The sequence below is a fragment of the Vitis vinifera genome, chromosome 18 (genome assembly GCF_030704535.1).
Source record: "Vitis vinifera cultivar Pinot Noir 40024 chromosome 18, ASM3070453v1".
Taxonomy (NCBI): Eukaryota; Viridiplantae; Streptophyta; class Magnoliopsida; order Vitales; family Vitaceae; genus Vitis; species Vitis vinifera.
The window spans coordinates 2,013,867-2,031,283 of record NC_081822.1 but is presented as its reverse complement, the minus strand read 5'-3'; the positions used below and the strand labels follow the sequence as shown (position 1 = coordinate 2,031,283).

The window sequence follows — 17,417 nt, the reverse complement described above, 5'->3', positions numbered from 1 at the left end:
TTACTTTTCTTTGTACACAGAAGAGAAATGTCAAAGACAATAGAAGTTAAAAAGACCAAATGTACCTAGTCACATAGATGCATTTAGGAATATGAATTTGACCAATGCCATAAATAAAAGTGAAAATAAAGACTAATAAAATAAAATAATAAAAAATAAATCTAAAAAAAATGATAGATCATATTGATTCCTCTCCAAAATTCATCATTATGTCAAATAATGAAATATGAAATAAAATAAAATTTAAAAAAAACTAAAATAGTAAAAAATAATAATAATAATTTAATATTAAAATCTGGATTCAGTCAAGATAAAAATAATATTAAAATAAAATAAAAGCAAAAAAAAAAAAAAAATGAAACTAAAAAGTGAAAATAAATTAAAATGATAAAAAAATTTTGATTTTTTTTACTCACAACTCTTTTTTTTTTAAAACGGGTGGGGTGGGTATAGGAAATTTTCATACCCGTCTCATAGGACTGTTTAATTTTTTTTTTTTTAATTTTTAATTTTTGAAATTTTAGATTTTATTAAAAAAGTTAAAAAATTATTAAAAATAAATATAATTTATAAATAAAAAATATTATAAATATTTTTAATTTTTTATAAAAAGTAATATTTTATTTATATTAAAAAATAAAAAAATCAATTAAAATATTTTTTTATTTAAAATTATATATAATCAAGACTAATATTGAACAAAATCATACCCTAACTATCTCAAGTCTATCCTAGATTTCTAAAAGCATCCCATTACAATTTATATATATATATATATATATATATATATATATATATATTCTTTTTTTTTTTTTTGTTATTTCTAAGAAGTAATTTTCTATTAGAAAAGATAAACTTTTATTATTATTATTTTCCTCCATTTTTAACTTTTAAAAGACAATCTATAAATTGTACTTTTTTTTATTAATTTTCTCGGCTATTTAAACCTAAGCACTTGGGAGAGCATGCACCAGCCAACTGGGCTATGTTGCAAACTTCATATATTTCTTATTTAGTAAAATATTTTGATTTATTTATATAAAAATAAAATATTAAAATAAATTTTAATTATATTATTTTCAATTTTTATTTAAATGATGACTAAAAATATTTAAAAATAATCATAAAAATATTATGTAACTAATCGCTAAAAATATAAAAATCATCAATGAAATTCTTATTAACAAGTTTTTTTTTTATATCTTTTGCGTAGTAATTAATAAAATATATAAAAATTGTTATAAATAAAATTAGAGATGGTTTTAAACAAAAAAAAATCATTCATATATATATATATATATATTATATTGTTGGATATATTCAAATAAAATAAATCATTTTTTTATATTAAATATATTAGATGAAAATTACTTTCTTCGTTGATTAATGATTATTGCATATTTGATCAATTTTAGAAAATTTCTTATATTTTTATGAGCTTATGATGAAATTTTATCTCATCAATAAATTTTCAAAAATTTTATCCAATATTTTCCGAAATTTCGGTAAAATTGAGTCATCAATACTGTATGGATTTCTGATATTTTAATCATTGGTCATATCCAACGATTGGATCAAACCTACAATATTTTTATTAACAAACAAAATATTTATTAAAATTTTGGATTTGGGCCTAGAGCTACATTCTCACCGGGCCGGGCCTGAACCATTTGAACAAACGAAAGATAGAAGGGTGGTGCAGGCAACCGGCGAGAGGCAGACCCCACAGTGTGTTGAACGGTTAAAATGTCCACTCTAAAGTGGGAAATGCATGGTAAAAAAGAAAAGGCCACCACCATCATCTTTCCTCTACATAACCGTTGGGCAACGGACTCATGCCCGGCAACCAAATTCAAATATCTGAAAAGAGAGTAAAAAGCAAAAGCCACCCAACCTTTCCCTTTCCCTTTCCCATTTATATGTATACATATATGTCTAGCTGCAAAATTCTAGGCACTACCTATCCTTCTTCTCTCTATATCTAAGTTTTGTTCTCATCGATCCTTCGTCTTTCTATCTGAATCAAAACACAACAATTTAATGGGGTCTTGCATTAGCAAATGCAGGCCAAAGACAGTGTCTGAGGAAGAGTGTGAAAATGTCCAAGACAAGCTTGTGATCTCACTGGCACCCACATCTCCTATTTCTGTCCTTGATATCAAGCCTCCTTCTCCCTCTCCTTCTCATTCTACCTCTTCCTTTTCTTCCTTTTCCTGCACTACTAGCAACACTTCTAGCTCCTGCTCGTCCTCAAGCTCATCTTCAGTCTTGAGCTCCAAGGACAGGTCTTTTTCCAATGAGTTCTTGTGGGCTTGTGTCAAAGAGAACCCGCATGTGATTTGCACAGACCCCATCAAGGAAAGTCCCGTGAAGTCTGTGTCTGGTAAGTTTCATGCCCCCAAATTAGTGTCGCCGGCTAAATCATCAGTGGTGGTGCCTGCTAAGCAATTGATGCCACAAAGGGTGGTTGGGTCCACGCCGCAGAAGAGAGTTCGAGCAAGTTCGCCTGTTCTAGTGAGGCAGAAGAGCTTTAGGAGAGAACCCGAAAGACCAAATTCTGCATATTCGCTTCCAAGTAGAACTTTAAGGTCATCACCATCTCCCAGCAGGAGATTTGAGGGAGATAAATGCAGGGGGATGTTGGCAAATGCACCACAAGAAAGTGTTTGCAAGCGGTCCACTAGTCCAAAGGGAAATGCAGTTAATTCTTCACTATCGTCTGTGAGGAAGGGATCAGTGAATCTCAGGCCACCTAGTCCAAACAACAATTCAAGCCGACATCCCCCATGTTTGAGGAATAGAGAGATGGGAAGTCAGCCCAATGTTGGTTCCAAAATCGGTGAAATTGCAGTAGGAGAAGTGCTGTCTAACCTAGGTATTGACTCTCTGCCTACGGAGGACATTGACAATCCTCTTATCTCCTTGGATTGCTTCATATTTCTGTAGAAGTGAGTGCGCATGCATATTAATCTATGTTGTGGTGTTTATAAGTTTTGTTTTTGTCTTTTTTGGTGGACTATTATCAACCACTTAATTCATTCATGAACAGGATTGAAAATGATCATCTAGATCAAACACCGGTATTGTATTTTTTCAATTTTTTATTTTTTATTTTGTGAGGTTATTTTGCATAACAAGATCTTCAATGATATCACATCCTAGTGACTTTCATAAACCAAGTTTTATTGTTGGTGGGTTAATTTTGCCCACATTATATGAGATGGTCACAATATTGGTTCTCGTTTCTGCTCAAGCATAAAGTCCACAGAGACAGTCACATAGAAGGTGCATTGCACGCAAAAATCAAACAAAAAATGGTGCAGTTGCTAGAATTAGATCAATATTCCAAAGCGAAACTGCTTTCATCTTAACCCAGATCGGCCCAGCTGTCTAGCTAAAGAAACAATCATGGACCATGAACATATTCTCTTGGATCTATGAGAAAGAAGCTTAGGTAACGCAAAAGAATATTGGTTAACTTCAAATCAAAATATGGTACCAGATATTCAACAGAGCCAATCATCCATGTATCATCTAAAAATTGCCCTTGATTCACCTCTTCTCAGTGGCTACCCTTGACAAGGACTAAGAAATTTTATCAATGTCCACCATAGTGACACGGACACCTTGGCCGGAAAAAACAATATTATTGATTTTGCTGCAAGAGGAAAGAGGCGTATCTCTACAATGATTTGTTTCAAATTTTTAGCAGCAAGTACTTTCTTGTAGAATACCTCCAAATAAAACCTGCAGTTCACGGGGAAAAATGAGATTTCAAAATTTTTCTTCCGCCAAAAATTTACATGATTTCTAAGTACTTCTGAAATCAAGTACCTTCAAAGAATCAAAGAATGCCACTGGATACAATAGCTATCATTCCAATGAGCCAGTTTAATTAGTGAACCTAATACCAAAGTTTAACAAGGGAGGTCCAAGTGTAGAATTGATCGATCTTGAGATAGGAGATACTCCACTCTTTGCCATTCTTCCAACTGCCATATATCTTGAGCAGAATCATCAAACTGTTCCATCCAGAAAAAACAAACAGCTCCAAAAGAATGCATATGCATGTGCTTTAATCAATTTTAATCGAAAGACTTTGTCACTAAATCATATGATTATTAAATAAGCCATCATTAAGTGGTTATGAAAATAATTCTTGTTCAAGTTGCTTCTAAAGGTACTTGAAGTTTTCAAGAACTGGACCCAGAGAAAAATATATTCACCAAAAGACGCTAAAAACTACAGGCACTGCTGCTCCACCAATACCCAAGGAACAACTGTTTAATTATGTCTCAGAAAAAAGGTACTGGCACGTCGCCTCTTGTCCAAGGAGCTGTAGTAAGGGTAAGTATGGTCCAAATAATTCTGATGATTTAACTTTATTTTGAAATTTGCAACACCTAGTTTGATTTCTTTTCCACAGTTCAAGTGGGTTTCTTTAACCAAACGTGTATTCACATAAAGAGTTTATATGTTTTACACAGTCCACCTCTAATTTACGTGTACCGAAATGAGCATTGTTTCAGAAGAATAAATCAGTACACTTTTAAGTCTAAATTTTATTTTGAAACTCTGACCTTAAACCTTAAACTTTCTTACCAAAAAAGTTCTTTATGCTATATACATAATAAATTTTTTTAATTATATAAATATGTTTTAAAGTTACAAAGATTTATTAAATCAAGAGCATATATAGATAAAAGAAAGTTAATCATTACAAAATAATATTAGCATGAGCATCAAAGCTGATTTGATGAGTGCTTTGAGCTGCCATGGAGCAATATCTACATGGGTTAGATATGAGATTGCTTCGCCATAATTTGGACCTAGATAAAACCATTGATGTAGGATAAAAATAAAACTATAGTCCTCAAAAATACCTTCAGAAGGTCTTTCTTTGTAACTTAAATTATAATTTTTAATTATTGATAACTTAATTCTTTAAAGAAACTACTAGAGTTTCTTACTCTGGATTCTAAGTTTTGATGGGCACTAGGATGAGCTTGATTGGTAAAAATAGTAAATATAGATAAGCTTAAGTAATTTGGAAAAATATTATTGGACTCACCAATAATTGTACTATTAATTTATAGGTAAAATTATTTGTGAAAGATAAAGATTTCAAACTAAATGGAGAATTATCTCCAATCTATTTTGAATCAATTTAATTCAAAAACAAAATTTCAATTTTATGAAATCTTATCTACTTATCTATTCCCTTTTCTTTAACCTACACTTGGACGATGAATTTAAAAGAACAATTAAATTTTAAAATCTCATACTTGTCCACATTGAATAAAACTTCTATCTCCTTTTATTTTATTTAGTCTTGCATGCATGAGTCCTTTTCATTATACAAAAAATGGAGCATGCAACGTGATAATAAGTTGTAAAGTAGGAATGTTTATGCTAAGTTTTGATCGATCTCACTAACAGTACACATCACTAAAAGAAAAAAATTCTTGTTTGTACCCTAAACTTGTCAATCACACTAGTTGAAACATTTTAAAAAACCCCTCAATGAATCATATCTCAATTAAAAAATGTTTAACCTCAACTTATATATATATATATTTGTACTTATAATTATATGAAACACAAAGTCAATATAATTGTTCAAACTATGAGTTAAAAATAATGGTGTGTTACTAACAATCTTCCCTAACCAATCATGTCAATCCTAGTGCCCACTATAGAGTGAGTGTGTCACTCTCTAACGTTGTATGAATTGTAGTCTACACTTGCCACACTAAGCGCTTAACCTAACTTTCTTAGCATAGTCACTCGTAAAGTACTTTATTAAGATCTAACATTCGACTTTGTTTAGGCTATATGCATTTGAGAAATAGTTTCTATGAAAAAAATGGCTAATTAGATCATGTAAATCACCAAAGAATGAGGCAAATTTGGTGTTAAATTTTTTTTAAAAATAACCAACCAGAAACAAAAAGACGTACAAGAAAAAAGTAGCAAAATAATAAATAAAGGATAAGATGAAGAAATATGCAAATTCTTTTATCGTGGTTTGACAATCCACCAACATCCACTCTCATCAACCTCCTCACTGAGTAAGGTTCTACTAACAAAACCTAAAACACAAGCCTTCAAGCTTTATAATTGGATTCATGTGCTCCAATGGACACTTATAATCCTTTCAAGTATTCCTACATGAAGTCTTTTCACTTAAAATGAGTAGATAATGAAGATTTTAATGCTTCTAATCCTCGAAATAAGTTTGGCTCACAATACAAAGGAAACTAGGATGGTTTTGAAAAGTGTACTTAATTGAATTTCCAAGTTAGAAATCAATACACTTAGATAAAGAGTTTTGAATGAGAGAAACATGGTTTTTCTAACTGAATGCAAATGTTTACTACTTCATAAATGTTTTGAAGCTCTTCAATTTATAGGTTTTGATTTCAAAAACTCAAAAAGCCACATAAGATTGTTGATTGGTCAAGCTTTTGTTCAATCGATTAACTAATTATTGGGTATATATTAAATGTTTTATAAGTGACTATTAAGGTCTTTGAGTTTAGTTGGAGGTTTGATCGACCCTTTATAGGCCCTCAACTAGTCTCTGACTTGTCAAGGTTATGTCTTACTAACTACACCCTAGTTACTAGAAAAAATAGAAGAATTTTTGCAACCCTAGACTGATTAAGTCCAATCCGTTGAGCCAATTCCCTAAATGGTTCAACTAGTTTCAGACTCTTTCGACCAATTATACTTAATAATGCCTAAAAAGACCCAGTTTAAGGTCTTCCAACAACTTGTGTAACAATTTTTAAAACCTTTTAAGGGGTCAGTTTAGACAAAATTTGGCTCAAGGTTTTGAAATAAAACAAAGATTCATCAATTTTCGTGATAAAGCAATGTTTTTTTTTTAAGTTTAAGAAATGATGAAAATTAGCTTTTAAGTGCATAAGAAAAGTTTTAAACCTAAGTGTATCAATAAATACCATTTTACAAATAGTCCTTGGTTACTTCAAGTCTTCAAGAGATTCGAGTCTTCATAATATTGACTATTTTCCATAGTTGCTTGACCGTTCTTTAGACTTTCTCTTTTAAACCTAAAAATTTCACTTAGTTTAAATTGTGAGTAGACTTGAATTTATTTTGTAATAATCAACACTTGATTAGGAGAACTTTTGGGTTAACAATCTTTCATTTTATGATAATAAAACTAAATTATATAGGGAAGAGACTCTACTCAATAGATGGATAAATTAATCAAGTAAAACTAAACAAGTGTGTAAAGATTTATGAAAAAATTGAAAATAGTAGATATAAGTGGGAAAACATCCATCCAACAATCATCTAATAACTAAACAAGTGACATAGAATGTGAACAACCAAAATATCCATCAAATATATATCAAAAGCAAAGTAATTAACGTGTCCAAAGCAAGTATAAGCAAAACATATCAAAAAGTATATCTATCTAACAAAGTCCAAAATGCTTCAAAATGTATCCTTGGTCCCTAGATATGTATGTGTAAATATATCTCCCCATTTGACAACATCAAATCGAGGACAAAAACACTGTAAGGTCAACTCAAGGTTGAGGAGGTGGAGGTGGAAACAAGGAGTAGAGATAAACAATCATTTTCTCATGCCGAGTTATGGAAGTTGCTTGATAATGGTCCAATTTTACCGTGAAGGTCATTTGAAACTCCTCAAGCTGAGTAATGAAGGTCACTTGGTACTGGTCCATGCAATCCTTAATGGAATAAAAACAATGATCATTGATCAAGACCAACTCCTCCATCTAAGTACCGAAAGAACTAATTTGAGCAAATAAATCCACCCAATGTTGCTCAACTGATAGAAAGTCTGTGGGGTGGTAAACCTTACAACACGAAGTGAAGGCTCCTCAATGAAGACAGATTCAATATCTAATGTCTCCTCAATAGGTATAGTCCGCTCAAATTGGGAGGTCTAGAAGGGTTCATCTGGATGCTCAGTATGAAAAGGCTTCTCAGTCTGCATCACCTTAGTACCATGGCCCTGCAGGAGCTCTTTAGTCTCCATACCGTTGATCTCATCCTCATTCTCAATCCTCTCTTCACAAACCTCTTGACTACCATCTCTATTGCAAACCCAAGACTCGTTATCTAGTTTCTCAAAGTGGATACGATTTATGGATTTTGCATTATATGTCTCATAGATGGTAAGGAGCTACACATCCTTCTTAGTCTTAAAAGTCAACCCCAAATTCCTTGAATATCCTCGTCAAAAAATGTTCCTAAGGGAGAACTTTAGACTTGTGCTCGCAGTAGTGCTTCATATGCTATATAATGATGAAATCTGAATTCATCTTCGTACCAGTCAGGATGAAGTCAATAAAAAATGCCTCGTAGTATGAGACATCATCCTAGTGTCCACCTCAAGGAATAAACATATGGCTAATCATATGGTGGAGAACCCGACTGATCAATATAATAGCATGAACATGTGGCTTGGCAGTCATTGCTAGTATCATGAGGAAGCGCGCATAACCTTTGAACAGCTTGGCTGACATTAAAATCATCCAGACTTAGTTAACCTTTGGTCTCAAAGAGACACAAGCTAGTACGAGGGATGTCCAAAATCTGGAAAATATCCAAACCATGCAACTCAATTGAAATCCCTTAGATCATAGAGATAATCAGCCCGCTCATATCGTACCTTATGTTCAAGTAGAACATGTGAACCAATATTGAGTACATAGGTTCTTAATAGGTAATAACTGACAGCCATCCCATTAGCCTAAAAAGTTCATCAAATTGAAAGTAGGCTAACTAAACAAAATTGACGTTTCATCCCAAAACCATTTTTCGAGTAGAGAACAATGTCACATTTGGTACTCATCTACAGTGGCAAAACTTTAGGTGTCAAAATAGGCCTTTCACCTTATATCAGCTTTCGAACCCTTAGCTAGGTGCTTTTGTTGCGCCTTGGAAATAGCAACACCTCGTTAAGGTGCCATGGAAAATGAACAGTCACATTGCTAAGAATAAGGCCTAATGAGAAGAGGGCAAAAGCGAGGAGAGAAGATGAAAGCACAATATATGACGTGCAATAATCTTGGAAAAAGACATTATAAAATATTCAAAGCATGTAAGTACGATCAAGATCATTTCAAAGTAAAATTACCTCTAATTCTCTTCTAATTTCAATAAAACGATCTTCATTGAGGGTTTTATGAAAATATTAGCCCATTGATCTTTGGTGCCCACAAATTTTAATGTGATGTCATGCAAAAAAAAAAAGTAATTCATAAATTCAATAGCCATATTACTTTTTTTTTTTTTCTTTTAATGAATGATGTAGTCCCTTGGGTTTGTGCCTATCTAGGTTACTGGATTTCTCTATTATATCTAAATACTTAAGCTTACTTACACAATAACTTTGCCCAGGAAAATCAGATAAAGAGTTACTACAACTTTTGTAACATTTTGAGTATCATTCTTAGTGATTGACCTTTGGAAATTGTCAATACTAAGATCAAATGAGTTGCATTTACTTAAATACTAAAATAAAAATAATATATGAATTGATTTTTATGGAATATAATTAAATAAAGAAAATTAAATTAATAATGGTATAAATATTGATTTTTAATTTAGAGGGAACAAAGGTTTCTTAAATAGGGTAATCTTTTCAGAATTTTTGGTCATTCATGATTAACCTGAGCTTTATAACTTAGTATTGCATCTGAAATATAAGTTTTACTTTTTAAATTAGATTCCTAAATACCATCAATTGAATGAAATTGATTGCAGGAAAAACTGAGATAACTAATAATCAAGGTTGTCAAGAATCACTAGTATTGGATAAATACTGTAGTGTATCATTCCCTAATCTAACAAACAAAGAGAGAACAAAAGATTCATAAATTGTAGTCCAAACCATTCATTAATCTCATTATTTTAATTATTTACCCATAATTTATTTAAGTGTCTAACCCTTAGGTTTCCATGCTTCATGCCTTTAGAATAGCTTGTTAGCCTTTTATGGGAGTAATGTTACATTTATAATCCATAATAGAGCAAAAATACATGTATTTGAATATAAAAAAAAAACTAAAAACAATATATAAAGTCAAAACCAAAGGAAACAAATCAAACCTATTGCCTTTTTCCACCAAAAACCTCAAAACTCTCTAAGAGGGTTCATATAATAAACTCAATAACTTAACACATGATGCACCTTCATTGGCCACTTATTACACAGAAAAATCAAAACAACTTACAAGATTTAAAATATTACGAATTCTAAATGGATATCTTACTTTTCAAATTGGATGGGAGTATTTGGAACTCATTTCAATGTATTTCAAAGCTTACAAATTTGATCACTAGTGGTTGAGTTCAAAATTGGAGTGAGTTTGAAATCATAGGTGAGAAAAGTAGTTGAATTCAAAATCTAGGGAGGTGATTTTGAAATTCACTACTCATTTCAAACTCACCCACTGCCCATGTTGGTTCATCAGGTTTTCGGGTTTGAAACAAGTGCCTCTTATTCAAAATGGGTAGGGGGAACTAAGCTTTTGCCAAAAGTAGCTTTGGATTTCTTTAGGTTCTAAATTTTGAATTCAAGTTATCAATTTTGAACTCACCTTCATTCCTTGGTTATTTTGCTTCAAATGTACATAATTTCCTTGTTTCAACTCCAATTTGTAGATCGTTTGAAGTGTTAGATTCCTAACTTCTCGATCTTTAAAATGACATATAACCTAATCAAAATGACATCAAGAAGTGCTCAAGATTTTACCTTAAATTTAGAGCATTTGTTGCTACTAGATTTTGAATTCCAATTCCTATGTTTGAACTTCAAGTTATAGCCTCCATTTCTCATCTCCCATGCCATGAATTGCTCCATTTTCATTATCAAAACTCTCGTCATGTTTCACACTCTTGGAGCTCATTTTAAGAATATTTAGTCTTTTCTTTATTATAGTTGAAAATGACTTCTTCAACTTCATCCTTTAAACATAAGATTTAACTCAATAAATGTGTTAAATACATTGCTAAGGTCTTAGCAACAATTTAGGTTTAGTTGGGTGAACTAAGTTTTTATATTGAATAATTCATTCTCTATATGTGCCGGCATTAAAGCATACTTTATAGCTCTAATCATTAGGCCTACACTTTTGGATTATTTTTGTACTTGCATACTTGAGTTTGCACTTTTAGAATGAGCATATATTTTTGGGTAGTTTACTTTTATGCTTGCACGCCTAAATCTATACTTTTGGATTATTTTTGTGTTTGTACATTTATGCTTATACCTTTAGATTATTTTTGTGTTTAAACGTTTGGGATTGCACTTTTGGATTGGAGCTACGCTTTTGGGTAGTCTATTTTTGTGTTTGTATGTGTGGTTGCACTTGTGGATTGTTTTTGTGCTTGCACACTTGGGTCTACGTACACTTTTGGATTGAACCTGTGCTATTGGACAATCCAATTCTGTGCTTGCATACTTGGGCCAACACTTCTGAATTATTTTTGTGTTTGTACGTAAGTTGGGGTCTACACTTTTGAATTGGAGATGCGCTTCTAAGCCATTAATTTATTTTGTGCTTGCATGCTTGAGCCCGTACTTTTGAACCTTTCTTTTTTTTTTTTTTCAATTATAAATCATAATAATAAAAAATATCTCCATTTAATAGAAACATAACTATGTTTATTTCAAATAAATAATTATAAATAAAGGACAAAAACAAATCTTATCTAGCTTTTATAACAATGTAAAATAAAATTATAATTGAGATAAATGCCTAGGAGATCTCTATAGCTTGAATTACACAGGTTTCTAATTATTGGTATTTTTTTTTGAATGAAATTATTAGAGTTTCTTATTACTTGATCCTCCAAACATTAGATATAGACATGAGCACTATGAAAAACTTCATCAAGAGAAGAAAATAGATATAGACCTCAAACATTTTGGAAAAGGATTTCAAATTGAATTCGCTTTTTTTTTTTTTTATCAAATTTAATTCAAAAAACAAATTTTGAATTTTAAAGATTTTTATTTATTTATTTTTATCCTATACGTGTAAGGTTAATTTTAAAAAAATATTTAAATTCTACCACCAAGATTACTTTCTCAAGTGAGTCCAATCATGACGAGGCTCCTGTTCAAGGCCAGCATGGCCCTAGCTCCACCATAAATACCCATTGTACACCGTTGACTTTCCAAATAAAGTTTTGCATTGGACCACCAGGAAAAATCATTTCGTCCGATCATCACTCTCAATACTGTAATGTATCAGAGATTCATGGACATTTTGCACAGAAAGAAAATGTCCTTCTCAGTGTGCATGTCAGATATTTACCTTTCCAGGCTCACTGATCTTGCATAGAATGATTATTCACGTCTTCTCATTATAAAATCGTGAACAAATTTACTTGAGACATTTCCAAATCCCATGATTCCATTCGATATTCTCGGGCCCCAGAGTGTTTGAACCACAAAAGATACATCATGTTTATTCAATCATGTATATAACATATGTGTTGGTTTTCTTCAATATTAACTGGAATCATTATTCGTAATTTATGTCCTTTCTGAATCTTAAAATTGTCCATGCACTCCATTTTTTAAATTTTTGGGCATTCCTAAAAGCCTGAAAAACACTGTTCTGAACAAAATATAATCAATTGATGTTCTTTTAACCAATTGGGTGATGTTGTATCAGCAGCATCATTAGAGTGATAAGAAAGCTACTGAAGGCTTGATTCAAAACTAATTACTTGAGAAATTACCAAAGAATCGTTTTCTTTGTACAAGTTCATGATGATCCATCCTCAAACTTTGTCCAGTTTAATGATGCCACAATAGCTAAATTACAGATAGATATTTTGAGGATAAAACATGGAACAGCTAGCTTCATTGAATGAAACAAAAATCACTGGACTTTTGTAAATAACCATATTCTTTCATGGTGATGGAGACAACACTGATAGATTCCATGTCTTAGGATCACACAGTTCACAATTCTTATCATCAGAATGGAACTACACAATAGGAACCACTACCCAGGATGGAGAATAAATTTCCTTAGTGGCTGTGCCAACAGCAATGTTGGCGGCTTAAAGAAATTGATGTTTGCCCTTGCATTTCATGTGTCATCCACTACTACATGTAGTGGGATTATAAGGTTTTAGCTAAATGGGACAGGTAGGGCAAGCATGCTTAGATTTAGAGAGCATCCAAGGATTTGGTGTCCTTAGAAATGAGATAAAGGCTATACACTTCACGTGAAGTGGTCTCTGTGTCTTTAGTTTTGTATAGGCAAACTGGAAATTAGGAGGATACCATTGTTCACCAAAAACACTTCATTCTTCTCAAACTTCTTTTTCCTCTTTTTGGAGTAATCCAGGCAGTAGGGGGGTCCCTTTCCAAAATTGAACCCAGGGTCGATCTACATGGATATTTAGGATTCTCATATGCAAAATCACTTGTTTCTTTACAAATTTTTCTATTTAACTTTTCTTATGTCTCTCAGGGTGATTGATGTCACAGTGTAGCTACATTAAAATTTTTATATAGACAATAATGGCATAACAAGCCAAATTAATAATTATTGGTTGATGACTTGGGCCCACATAATGCCCCAAATAGTGATTGGATGACATGAATCCAAATGAGTTGAGCTAGACCCATTAAAACAAATAACATTCAATTCAATCTACAGTGATTTTTACCAAATAATAATTCAGTAGTCCAAAATAAGCCATCCAAAAAACGGCTTATCAGATCATAATAATATAGTCCAACATGAGAGCTGATCTTGATTGTAGCTTAGCGATAAACCGGAAGTATAGTAAAAAAAAAAAGCAAATTATTTTGACCAAGAAATGTTTACAACTGTAAAAATATTGGAGATGGTGGGCAGGGATCTGAATTTCAAGGAAGAAGAGAGCTAGAGAGGCCGCTTTATACAGATAATGATTTAATTGTTTGGAAGCATGTGAACAAAGCGTTAGAGGAAGTGACATAGTCTCTGTTGTTGTTTTCTTAGCCACTCTTCAATCATTCCATCCGGAGACCTTGGCCTTTCTGTTCTCTTTCTATAAACACGCACAAACACTCTTAAAATGCAAGCCACTCAAGTCATATATTTATCTCTTCCATTGTTTTCAAGCCTCTTTTCATATTGAATTCTAAATAAATATCTATCTTGGCACATACTCTCCCTTGTATTGTGTCTTGCCCATAATGGATTTGGGTGCTTCTACGCTCCTGTGCCCTCCATTGGAGCTCACAGATAAGAAAGAACATGGGGTTTCTCCATCTGACTCATCTTTTTTTAAAAAACAACCCAACATTCCTATGGAATTCATTTGGGCAAAAGGGGAAGTGGGTCATGCTCATGAAGAGCTCAGAGAGCCGGTGGTGGATCTTGAGGGGTTCTTTTCAGGTGATGAGGTGGCTACACAGCATGCTGCCATGCTTGTTAGGTCAGCTTGCTTGAACCACGGCTTCTTCCAAGTGATCAACCATCGGGTCGATCCACACCTCATTACTGTTGCACATGACCATATGGAGGCATTTTTTAAGCTGCCATGGTCCAAGAAACTGAGGGCTCAGAGGAAACCTGGTAGTCTATGGGGTTATTCGGGTGCCCACGCTGATCGTTTTTCATTGAAATTGCCATGGAAGGAAACCTTATCTTTTGGTTTCCATGAGAATGGCTCTGAATCTGTTGTGGAAGATTTCTTCAAGTCCACCTTAGGGGAAGAATTTGAGCAGACAGGGTAAGACTTACAGATATATAGTAGATAATGTGCATTTCTAATTAATTATAAGTTAATATCTATATATGCACTATATTGTGTTCTTACGTTCACAAACAACACATATGAACTTTGCTTTCTTGTAGATTAGTCTATCAAAAATATTGTCAAGCGATGAAGGACTTATCCCTCGTCCTGATGGAACTTTTAGCCATCAGCTTGGGAGTAGATCGCTTACATTATAGAAAATTCTTCGAAGATGGTAGTTCTATAATGAGATGCAACTACTATCCACCTTGCCAAGAGCCAGGCCTCGCCTTTGGCACAGGACCACATTGTGATCCAACCTCCCTGACCATTCTCCATCAGGATCAAGTTGGAGGCCTTGAAGTCTATGTGAACAACAAATGGAGGACCATCCGCCCTCGATGCGATGCCCTAGTTATCAATCTTGGTGACACATTTAAGGTGGGTTTCTCAAAATGCATATTATATATATTCCTTGTTTTCTTTCGTTGCATGATCTTCAAGGTTTCAGTATATGGATTACCGGTGTGAGCATTTTATGCCAGTAGCTAAAGTACTATTGGACTCCATGGCAACCTCAAAACACAAATGCATGGCTAGCCAGTTGGTATAGTGGAAATTGTCCTTTTAAGCTTATAATTTAAAGGGGAACTTTAGTTGGAGATCATGATGACGCAAATGTTTTCAACATCTAATTATCATTTCTCCGCAGCAAGATTGAAATTACGTTAGAAAATGTTTTTTTATTAAAGTGCTTTTAGGGAAAATATCTTTTTGAAAGCATTTTTAAGAAAATCATTTATTAAATATATATTTTTTAAAATAGTATAAACGATTTTTTTAATATTATAAAAAAATTAAAATATTTCTTAAATTTTATTAAATATCCAATTTTTCTCTTTTTTAAACTAAAAACAATTCATTAACTCTTAATTTTGTTTCCTTGTATCATCCCTTTTATAAAGATCAGTTGAAGTCGGCCCTCCTAAAGAGCGTACAATCATTCGAGTGTAGCAAGATTAATTGGACCACGTAGCAAACACATTCTCAAGTGAGATCATTTAACAAATAACAGCCAGCATTTTCCCTGTCTCTCAACTTTTCACATCTACAGATATGTTTGCCTACATCCTGGGAAACATAAAGATCAATTAGATCTGATCCTCCATTATAAAAATGCGTTCCAACAATGTTTTTGCAAGGAATGGATTGAACCATGAGAAAAGAAAAGATAGCCTCTGATCCTATATGTGGTACGAGCCTAGGTTGAGCTGATTTGGACCCCACAAGTAGCCAGCTGGGTCGGTTGACTAGGGTAAATTGGTGCATTATCTTCATCTAAGCCAATTGTTGATACATCCCAAAACGACAACTGTCACAAACTCAGTGTCCAAAGTCTAAAAGTATCCACAGTTTAATGTGGGGAAGAGCATATAATTTCAAATGGATGTACTGTGTTGATAAGGTGCCATGTCCTGAGGCTAATTTTTTAAACGTTTCTTGTTGGATGTGTAGGCACTATCTAATGGAAGATACAAGAGTTGCCTTCACAGGGCTGTGGTGAACAGGTACAAGGAGAGGAGATCACTGGTGTTCTTCGTGTGCCCTAGAGAGAACAAGGTGGTGACTCCCCCACAGGATCTTGTTTGCAGAGAAGGGACAAGGAAGTACCCGGATTTCAAATGGTCAGATTTGCTTGAATTCACACAAAAGTACTACAGAGCTGACGATGCTACCCTCCAAAACTTTACCAAATGGCTTCTATCCTCCAATCCTCCTAACCACCACTAGTCTACCTCATTTTCTATCCTCCTTATCTACCTAATCTCTATCTTTGTTGTTATTGGTTCGCATCTTATCTTCTTTTGAGGGGTTTATTATAAACAATTCCCCAAATTAATCAAAAGTGGCTGCTCATGTCTCCTTTGAAAGGAGTTTCTCTTACTATAGAATGTGGAGCAATAAGACAGCAACGCGGATTACACATGGAAACAATTGAGAGATCTGTGAGTGGAGAGTAAGTTGGGAGAACAAAATTCAGTATTGTTCTTGATTATTTAGTCAACCACGATAAATTCCTTAGTTCAAGATGTTCATTTTCAAGTATTAAAAATATTTCAGTTGAGTGGGATATGGCGGGATGTAACACTTGGTCAAGTGCTATATACACAAGCTCTAAAATGATGGACCGTTCTCTTTCTTTATCCAGTGAAAAGGATCCAGACTAAACATCTTGTCATACAGTTAAGATCATCAAATAGCTGTAGAAATTAAGAGGCTTGATTTCATGAACTGTTGTTTCTCACAGCATTATACTAATGTTTTTCACAAATATATTTGCAACTCGAAGTACTAATTAATGACCATCAAGGCCAAAGCTAGAAATTGAATTGGGCATACATATTCATGATCTGAATACAACTAATCCATCATCACCTAAATTAAAAATTAGAATTTTTACGGATCATCTGCCTCTAGCGTCTCAATTATAGTCGACTCTTCTTGAATCTGCACGTACAGTAAACACCATATTCCCTACTTATACCTCTCCTGCCACAATTGGTATATGGGATGATGTTCTCAAATGTCCATGACATCTACCATGTTTTCTTAATTCCGTACTAGGTTTTATTTTGTAGAAAAATTATGAACAAGTTA

General features: G+C 33.1%; 2 protein-coding genes across 2 annotated transcripts; both read left to right on the top strand.

Moving 5' to 3' along the window:
- Positions 1–1,942: 1,942 nt before the first annotated feature.
- LOC100245343 (uncharacterized) lies at positions 1,943–2,990 on the top strand. Its single transcript, XM_002284644.4, has one exon. It carries the CDS (start codon positions 2,041–2,043, stop codon positions 2,944–2,946), a length of 906 nt encoding a protein of 301 aa, XP_002284680.1. The 5' UTR covers positions 1,943–2,040; the 3' UTR covers positions 2,947–2,990.
- An 11,116-nt stretch (positions 2,991–14,106) lies between these two features.
- LOC100267658 (gibberellin 20 oxidase 1-D) lies at positions 14,107–16,703 on the top strand. The gene is made up of 3 exons (XM_002284645.4): positions 14,107–14,753; positions 14,879–15,200; positions 16,275–16,703. Exons 1-3 carry the CDS (start codon positions 14,215–14,217, stop codon positions 16,548–16,550), a joined length of 1,137 nt encoding a protein of 378 aa, XP_002284681.1. The 5' UTR covers positions 14,107–14,214; the 3' UTR covers positions 16,551–16,703.
- The last annotated feature ends 714 nt before the right edge of the window (positions 16,704–17,417 follow it).

Bases quoted from the DNA above. Each gene is read 5' to 3' on its own strand.
- LOC100245343 (XM_002284644.4), top strand. From the start codon at position 2,041: ATGGGGTCTTGCATTAGCAAATGCAGGCCAAAGACAGTGTCTGAGGAA.
- LOC100267658 (XM_002284645.4), top strand. From the start codon at position 14,215: ATGGATTTGGGTGCTTCTACGCTCCTGTGCCCTCCATTGGAGCTCACA. The intron at 14,754-14,878 runs GTAAGACTTACA...GCTTTCTTGTAG, and splicing joins GAAGAATTTGAGCAGACAGG to ATTAGTCTATCAAAAATATT. The intron at 15,201-16,274 runs GTGGGTTTCTCA...TTGGATGTGTAG, and splicing joins ATCTTGGTGACACATTTAAG to GCACTATCTAATGGAAGATA.